This window comes from Ambystoma mexicanum, chromosome 4p (assembly GCF_040938575.1).
Source record: "Ambystoma mexicanum isolate Mex_15411 chromosome 4p, UKY_AmexF1_1, whole genome shotgun sequence".
In the NCBI taxonomy this organism is placed as follows: domain Eukaryota; kingdom Metazoa; phylum Chordata; class Amphibia; order Caudata; family Ambystomatidae; genus Ambystoma; species Ambystoma mexicanum.
Window position 1 is genome coordinate 513593018 of NC_090927.1, and position 9324 is coordinate 513602341.

Here is a 9324-nt window from a genome sequence, read left to right on the forward strand (position 1 = left end):
TCTTCTCACCATGGCAGATTGTGCCCAAGTTCTGGAAGACCTGCATTGTACTATGTTATCTAGGTATTGGATTTACCTCAACTATGTGGTATAATTTTGCATTTTTACTACAATATCTCAGAGGCGCTTGATTGCCTGCCATGATTGGACCAGATTTTTAAGGAATGGTTTATCATAATGTATGCTATGTTGTCCAGAATAAGACAAAGTAGGTCTTTCATATAGACCCTGCTGTTCTTAATCTATGATCCTTCATTCAAAAATGCTGTCCTGTGTTTAGTGGTTATCTCGATGAGTCCTGTTCTCCAAATCTTTGCCTTTTCATTGTAGCAAATAGTTAATTTTTCTTCTATCCTGTTACTCTTTGGATAGCCATGGTATTGCGTTCTCAATTAAGTTAATTGCTGTTTTAATGTTGTCTACTCGTTTGCCTAAACACACAATTTCTCTTTTTGTTTCCTTTGATGGCCGTGGAGAGCTAGGATATGAATGTCACTTTTAGATTCTCCTTGAAGGAGAGGAGTATGCCGTGGAAGAATTCTTTAGTTATCGTTGAACTGTCTAGGGCTATGGTCACCAAAAGGCTTTGGTCACCTCGGGCTTATTTAGTTTCCAGATGTGGCTCTGAGGATGCCGTTTTTTTACTGATTCTTAGTAGGGCTTTAATCCTTTGCTCTTTGGGGCTCACAAAGCTTTCTGCATAATTTTATCTTGTAACATGCAAACTCATGGCTTCCTCTCTGCCCTGTCAAACTGTGGCTTGTGCATTACAAACTCTATGGGCTGGGAAGCATTTCAGTGGGGAGAGTGTGTTCACCATTCAGGGATCTTGGTTCCCAAGCATTAGGTCAAGACCTCCTGAGATTCCTGCTCTCTGTGTATTTAGGAGGAGGTACCTCACCAACTCGGGCAACTTCCGTTAATGCAGTATATAGGGCAAACTCTGACCTCAGAAGCCTCAAATGTTAAACCACAGTTGAAAAGCCAGGGCACTCTCCAGCTCAGAGAATCTGATCCTGTGAACCTGATCCCCAATGCTTAAATATCTGAGATCAGGCCCCAGTGACAGGGCTTCCCCATGGCCAGTGCCGCCATCTTGCCTTCTGCGCTCTTAGGTTTTGGCAAAGAACCAAGCTTTGTTCTCCTGCTTGGACGACCACTTGGTCCCCCGGGAAGACGTCCAAGTTGTCTGACTGTTCTGTGTTCCTTTTCAGGGAAGATTAATTAAGCAATATGCTCCGAGCAGCAGGGGCATTACCGACTCAGGTAATGCCCCGGGGCCCATAGTTTTAGGCCCGAGTGAAGCGAGGGCCTTAACGAAGGCCCCGGGGCATTACCAGAGTCAGTAATGCCCCCGCCCCGAGGGGCATCTAGCTATTAGTACCCCGCCCCGCAAGATCTGCGTGACTGGGGCACTAAAAGCATTTTTTTTGTCCTGAAACGCTGCAGCGTTTCGTAACAGAAAAAAGAAGGAAAAAAACCAACTAAGAAAATGGCTGCCGGGAAAGGGAAAATGGAGTCCGTTTTCCCTTTCCATGGTGGCCATCCGGAGCGGACGCGCTGGGAATAGAAGCGTTCTCAGCGCGTCTGCTCCCGAAAAAAAGAAAAGAAGTTAAGTGGGGTTGGGAGGGCAGAAGAGAGGGAAAAATAATGTTTCTTTTTTAAAAAAAAATAACGTACCTGAGTCCCTAGCGGGGGACGATGGAAGCCTCCAGCCGTGTGGAGACTCGGAGCAGGGCTGGCCCCACTCTGAGTCTCCACACGGCTGGAGGCTGCCATCGTCTCCCATTGGGGAAAAAGCAGGCTGAGGGTAAGTCTGGTGGGGAGAGCGAGGATGTGGGGGGAAAGGAATACAAAAATAACATTTCTGAGTCCCCGGCGGGGGGGCGAAAGCAGCTTCTCAGCCGTGGGGAGGCTCAGAGCGTGGATCGCCCCGCTTTGAGCCTCCTTATTGGCTGAGGGGCTGCCATGCCCTGTGCCGTGGAAAAGGCAGCTGGAATCCCAGTCAAGAATCGAGGGATTATCGGCCGGTTAAAGCCCCGGCGAGGGCCAATCAGAATGCTTGTTTCATTCTGATTGCACCCTCGCCGGGTACTAATATATGTTTCTACAGCGTTCTGCCAGACTTGCAAGTAGTCTATAAGAGCACAACTTGTGAGCACTCACTCTGCTGTATGTATCAGTGTAATAGATGCATTTGGATTGAGAGCTAGGAATGAACCTTGGTGCACCTTAAATCGGACATAGCTAGATGGCGTCAAAGGGGAGAGATTTGCTAGCCACAGCTTGCCTTGCATGAACAGTGTCTTTTAGTTATTACGGTCGGTAGTCAGTACATGTTTCAAGTGAGCTGACATGTGTTTTACAATGCTTCCATAAATCTTCTCCAATAATTGTGTCTCAAAATAAACCTATTGACCAAGAATTGTGACGTCTCAGGGAAGACATTAGAATAGAGAAGGCAGATCATTTTTCTATTTGAAAGTGTTTAATAGCGAGCACCACAAAATCATTTGTTTGTGAAGAACTGTGAGTCGTTACTTTGTCTGAGAGTTTGGTAGGATGAACAAGTGGGCAAATAAATGTAATTTGAAATATCAATTATGGAGCCTGAAAAGCCAAATTGGCAGATTCTGGTGCTCTGTGAGGAGGTTTAGAGAAGCAAATGAAAGCCATGTGGGATGTTCACTGGTAGAGGGATGGGCAAATAACCTTTTCCCAGATCCTCAAGGCAAGAGGAGAGGGCAGTACCTTTAGAGTCCCAATTGTAATGTTTGGAATGGATTTGTCGACTCACCGGATAGTAAAATCCGTTTGGGATTCTAGAAGGGCCATAATATGTGCCATTAATCACCACTGTGATGGTTTGTAAATTAATGTTTCTTGTACCTATTCATTGTGGGTATCCTATAAACCTGACTAGGATTTGCTCTTTCAGTTGATTAGCTGGCCTACTTTATGTGGTTGTAGAATCATGTGGTCAACTGTACTCAATTACACAGATGGGACTAGAAAGATGGGGTAGAGAAGAGATTGTAGGGATGAGCATGGGAAATTAAGTTTGATCCTTGTGTAAGGGCATTTGCACCCGGGGAAGGGCGCTCAGCCAATCAGATGGCTGGAACAACAGGCGAGAATACACAATCCCCGGCCACTGTCCCTGCCACCCGAGGCCCTTCCCCTGGTGGTGCTTTTTTTTTTCTTTTTCTTCAGTTTTTAAATCATTGGAGGGAGGTAACAGGGAGCCTCTCCCTGTTGCCTCTCCAACCCCTCCGCTTACCTGTGGGACCAGAGTATTGCGCTCCTGTCCCGAAGCTCCTCCCATCTGGCGGCCGCCACAGACATGGCAAAGGGACTTGGTCCCTTTTCCATAAGGCAGCAGCCATCTTTTCTTTTTTTTTTCTTTTTTCACCGCGTGATCGGCTGTGCTAGCAGCGCGGATCTCCCGATGAAATATGTAGAAAGCCATTCACACCCCAGACGAACCCTGCAGTGCAAATGGCTTTCCTGCCCTGCCAGGAGGGCAGACATGGCCTTTAACGACCCACAGCCCGAGCTGAGGCCCAAACGAAACTCGGGCCTGCCTTCTGTCCAGAGCATTTTGCGTGAACCAGTTTGAAAGGAATTGCTGAGTTGATTGCTGTTGAGATAATTAGTAGGTCTTCAAGGTACCACTATTTCTAGGGTTTTAGAGACAAATGGGAGTATGTTTGTAATTAGAATTGGTTGATAAATCAGTTGCAGATCTGGTTTGTAATGGGGCGACTACTATTGTTTGAATTAAAAGAGGCGGTCCAGTATGTAGGGGAACAGTTTAATAGCTCATTGAGTGGGGGGGGTAAACATTTTGATTCAAACGGTTGCATACTAGGCTTGTTTCAGTAGAATGTCCAAGCACTCTCCACTGCATAGTTGAAGCGATGATTGGCAAGGAGTAAAACACTTGGGTACCGTCTAAGAGGGAGAATGAAGGAAGTGTTGGATTATTAAAGTTATGCATTCCTGTTTGTATTTTAGTGAAGCAGTATGTAGTTCAGTTGTTCATTCAGATGGAGGATTCTGTAGGTTGCGAGTCAGAATCACTGAGAATAAGTGTAAGAGGTTAGCATTTCAGAATTTTTGGGTTTACTGTGAATAGAAAGTTAAAAACCCCTATGGAGTGACTTTCTCCGTTCGTGGCGAAGCATGTGCTAGAGCTGCTGGCTGGTAGAGGTGACCTTCAGGCTATTACCGTTATTTTCTGTGAAAATATATAGACCACAAACGGAGATGGGAAGCATCCGGAACAGCTTTATGGACATAGACGCATATGTTTGTTACTTTAATCTATTATTGTTATAGAACCGGGTGAACATTTTGATACCTAAAATATGTAAATTCAGAATAACTGTTGGATTTATATCTACCTCTAGGTAAGCAACAAAACAGACATTTACAGACATTTTAATGGTCAGAAAAAGGCACGTCTTATATCTGAGTTTCAAGCTTATCCATTGTTAATTGTCATTCACAGAACTATCGCTATTCGTCTTTATCTTCTCATATTTTGTATCACTATAGGACCAAAGAACCACTTCAGGACAGCATAATAGCCACCTACGAAGAACATGAAGACAGCGTCTATGCAGTGGAATGGTCCTCAGCAGATCCTTGGCTGTTTGCCTCTTTAAGTTATGATGGCAGACTTGTTATCAACAGAGTGCCAAGAGCACTCAAATATCATATTTTATTATGAAATGTGTTATGGTGTATTATTTTCTTTTTTGTTGAGCTTACACACCTTAACATGTGGGCCTTTTGCCATCAGTTTTAATTGTATCTGTAAAAAATAATTTATCAAATACTAAATACATGATTAAATATTCCCCAAAGTGGTGTATCATTGTTTGTTAGAATATTCTTACAATAATTTCAAAGTGTTTACACTGTACTTGTAACTGGCATAACAATTGTGGTAATATTAATGGCTATATACCAATTCCATAACCTTATTGTATTGTTGTTCCCATCCCCATCAATACATGCTGCAGCCGTTTCCCAGAGAAACAGTCCTTATGCTGATATTCTAGAGTGTGCTAATAGGTATTGTATGTGCATTTCTTTGTGCGTTGCTTGACCAGTGAATGTTTCCCCTACAATTCAACAAATGCAGCCTCTTTCGGCATACTTTTTCACCTGGCCAACAGTAACCTTCAGCTGTCATCTTTGGTAGGAGTATATATTCAAGCACTTTTCTCCTTTCTGTGTTGGCCCACTCAAGCCCTGATTTTGATGAGGTTTTAGCAATACTTTTGTCTTGTCATCTGTTTTCAACTCACCTTTGCGGACGTAATCAATATTGATCACTTGCAAACATACCTTTAAGACCGTTGCAACAACAAATACATTGTTCCTTGCTTTGCATCTCTTTGCACCTCTTTGTGCAGCACTATTATTTTTATTAAAAGTGAGGAAAAGGCTCAATTGTAAGAACACTTTGAGGGTTCTGTGCAACTCCGTTATTTTTTCCTCAAATAATAAGAAAAGGATCTTCCTATTCCTATACCTAGAGGGGTAAGCCTACCGAAATTAACTCTGTTGTGTGCTAGACGTCAGGGTGGTTGCCAAACTTAAGAATCAGTCCTCTTTCCATAAACTATCATACACTGACCCTACCACTAATCAAACGTATTCAGCAAACGGAAGTTAAGCCAGGAGAATGACTCCCTTGTCCTGGTCCAACTGGTTCAGCCATATGGGCTGGTCTTTGATCGTTTCTATCTACCATCAGTTCTTGTAATTCCTCCAAAGGGCTTCTCTGGACTTACTGAAATGTCCAACAGTAATTCTTTCTCAGTGTCATCTATATTCCTGGACTTTGCTTATCTTCCTCTTGACTCTACCAACAAGGGAGATTACTCCTGTAAGGTCCTTGGCTCTTTCCACAAGCTGTCCGAGGAAGATTGCTCCCATAGTAGTGTTTATCCTGGATAGCTCTTTGTTAGTTACTGTGATGTGGGAGATTACTCCCGAGACACTCTTCAGCCTTGTTATCTTTCCTAGAGTTACTGTGGTGAGGTAGATTACTCCTGAGGCACTCTTCACTCTTGGCATCTTTTTGGTTATAACTGGGATGAAGGAGATTACTCCCGATATACTCTTTACTAGTTTTATCTTCTGTATTCACTGTGACGAGGGAGATTACTCCAGAGATATTCTTTACTCTCGCCCAAACGCCTACCGGATCTCTTGTGGTTCCTGTTTGTTTGTTTATTTATTTATATAGCGCACCAAACCCAGGGTGGTCTGGGCGAGTTACGAAAGATTCAAATGTTACATACAGGGCATTAACAAAGCAAAATAAATATTTATAGAATAATTACAGATACTTGTATGAGTTACAGACAGAAAGATAGATAGATAGATAGATAGATAGATAGATAGATAGATAGATAGATAGAGTTGAATTGAGGTATAATTTATACATCCAGGGCCAGGAGCCAAGATTTCATGTTCTTCCTGAAACTGTGGTAGGAAGGATCTGCTCTTAGGTCAACAGGTAGTGAATTCCAAAGTTTGGAGGCCATCACTGGAAAGCTACTTCCGCCTACTTTCTGCAGTTTATATCTACGTACAGTCAAACAGTGTGAGTGTGCAGTTCTCCTGGGGCAATCTGAAATATTTGTGATAATTTTGTCAGCTAGCTATTTGGGTGCATTATTAGCTAGACATTTGTGCGTGAGAGTCAAGGTTTTGAACTTAATTCTATCTTTGACTGCAAGCCAGTTAGTACTTCGTCTGACAGCTGAGATGTGTTGGGTTCTAGGAATGTTGAACTCTGTTCTTAGCGCATTGTTCTGTAGGATTTGAAGTTTAGTTATATTGTAGTTGCTGGATCCTAGATATAAGGCGTTGCAGTTGTCTAATTTTGATAAAATTAGAGCTCTAGCCAGTGTGGTGCAGCTGGTTTGTATAAAGGAGGGGCCTGCAAGCGTTGATAAGTTTGCATGTGTATGCTGTGGCATTGACCGGTCTCTTTAAGTTTAGAGTTGAGTCGAGGTAAAAGGCCAAGGTTTTCACTTCTCTTGAAACTTCAATATTGTTGCCGTCAATGTTAAAGGATTTAAACTGATTACTTAGGTTATTTAGTCTTGCTGTAGAGCCGACAAGGAGAAGCTCAGTTTTCTCATCATTCAAACAGAGGCCATGGGTGGCCTTTCATGCCTGGATAATCTGATATATTTTATTGAGGAGGGTAGAGTCAGTTTCGTAGTCACTAGTGATGGGTATGAGAATCTGCATCTTGATGGCATACGAGGCCCAGAGCGTAGCTCATTAAGCTATCATTATCTATCTGAAAGAGTGGAGCAATATCTGTTTAACATATGCAATTCATAATCTACCCGTAATTTTTGCAGACCGTCTTTGTAATGTCAAATACTAATGTTTTCCCCCACTTAAAAAGCTCTGATAACTCAATGCTACAGTCTGGTCCCAAACCAGCCAATCAACTAAGTCCTGTCTGTGGCTGTAAATGTTGTTTTTGAAAGTGTTCTATTTTTTTCCCTTTTTTATATGGTGGTTACCACTTCTGCAGTGCTCTATGCTAACCATGATGCCTAATCGGCAGTTTAGCAAAAGAATACCAGGGCACTCACTTCCCTTCAATGCATTTCTGGACTGGTAACGGCATATAGAAAATATGCTATTACTTTAGTGCTGCAGCAGTGTAGCACTACTGAAAGAGTCTGCAGAGCGTTGTGCATGGCTCGGGCAAATCGACATTCACTACACACCAGCGATAGTACCACTGTCCAGCTTCGATTTAACCAGGGACGGAACATCCATAATAACCGAAGAGGTGGTGCCCACCACCCATTATGTAGTAGATCAGAGAAGCATGACATCCCTGAGCTCTCTGCAGGCAGCACTGGTCTGTGTCTGCAGGGACAGCGGCCTGGCAGACTCCCATGAGTGGGGGGCACCAGTACATCCCCCACCATACATAGTAGCCTATGGGGCTGCTGTCTTTGAAGATGCAGTACCACAGAGGAGCACTGGAATACAGATGGTCCTGAGGTATTTGATATTCATTGTTTTAAAATGATCATAAGAGCATCGAATGCCATATGGGGACGTGGCCTAGCAGCACAGGCTAGACCACTTCCACTGTTGGTGGGCCAAGACTTATTTGCAAGACCTAGTGGCTGGTCTGCCCATTTGGTTCTCCATGCATAAACGGTCTCTTACCCTTTGTTATTCCACCCTCCTCATCAATCAGTGTGAACCCTGCCCACCATAACACTTATGCACCTTCTCCTTCCTTGCCCATTTCCACTGAAACTCCCTACCCAAGACATCAAAAACACCAACATGCACTTCAACCAAATCATCAGCCCCAAAGCACAACTGTGTACACCTAGAAGGAATGCCAACCCTCTGCATCAACACTACTCCTGCCCGCTCACCACTCCATTTACTATCATCTACCTATAAATATCCCTCACTTTCTTCAAAACGTCATATTTGTTATCTGGCTCATAGTCTGTTTTAACCACCTTGACCACCTGGTCATGTCCCTTCTACACTGCCTAATCATCTTTTGTGAGGCAACTGCTTGCAGGAATTCCCAGTATACTGCTGTGTGTTTCTGATTGAAAAACCATGTTCCCCCTAAAAAATACATAATCGCCAAAAACAAAATATATAACCACCAAACCACTGAAACAGAGTTCATCAATTAACCAACAAACTTTATTTTTGGAGACAAGCTCTGTAGAAGTGCATAAAAACACAAATACTCCAGCATCCCGTCCCCTTTCCTCATATTGATGGGTGTCCGTCCTATGGTATGGGACCAGGGCCTTTTTGCACAGAAAAAACAAGTGGATTCTCTTTACATTTTTTGTTGCATGGTAAGGTGTGGCAGCAGCTTGCCCTGCTGACCCCGCTGACTGTAAGCATTTGTCTTTACTTTTCGTGGACTTTGACTGGGCTGAAAGTTTCTGCACAGCACACAGGTTTGTTTACATTTTTCCCATGTTTTCCCTTAATTTTTCTATTTCCCCATTGCCTCCCAGCAACAACCGTTGTTCTTGAATGTCTGGTACTGCACAGTGGCAGATTCCCACATGCCTTTCCTCAAGTGTCTGGTTCCCGAGCACATGTGTGATGCCATGTTTTTTTAACCCTGCATCTCGCACAGAAGACTTCTTCATTGGGTGGCAATCTTCACTAGGCCTCCTCCTCAAAACATCACAGAGTTTGTAAGGAATGGGGGTAGCTCTTTGTGCAATTTTTCATTCCTTTCGTACCCCATTCAGGCTTTCTGAGCAGGAGGGGTTC

General features: G+C 43.4%; 1 protein-coding gene across 2 annotated transcripts in view; it reads left to right on the plus strand.

Moving 5' to 3' along the window:
- Positions 1 to 4879, plus strand: part of EIPR1 (EARP complex and GARP complex interacting protein 1) — an 823988-nt gene extending 819109 nt beyond the window's left edge. For both annotated transcript variants that reach the window (XM_069606032.1, XM_069606033.1), the window contains one exon: positions 4561 to 4879. In XM_069606032.1, the coding sequence (XP_069462133.1) occupies positions 4561 to 4735 (175 nt within the window). In that variant the 3' untranslated portion in view covers positions 4736 to 4879. The remainder of the gene's footprint in view (positions 1 to 4560) is intronic.
- Positions 4880 to 9324: the final 4445 nt, after the last annotated feature.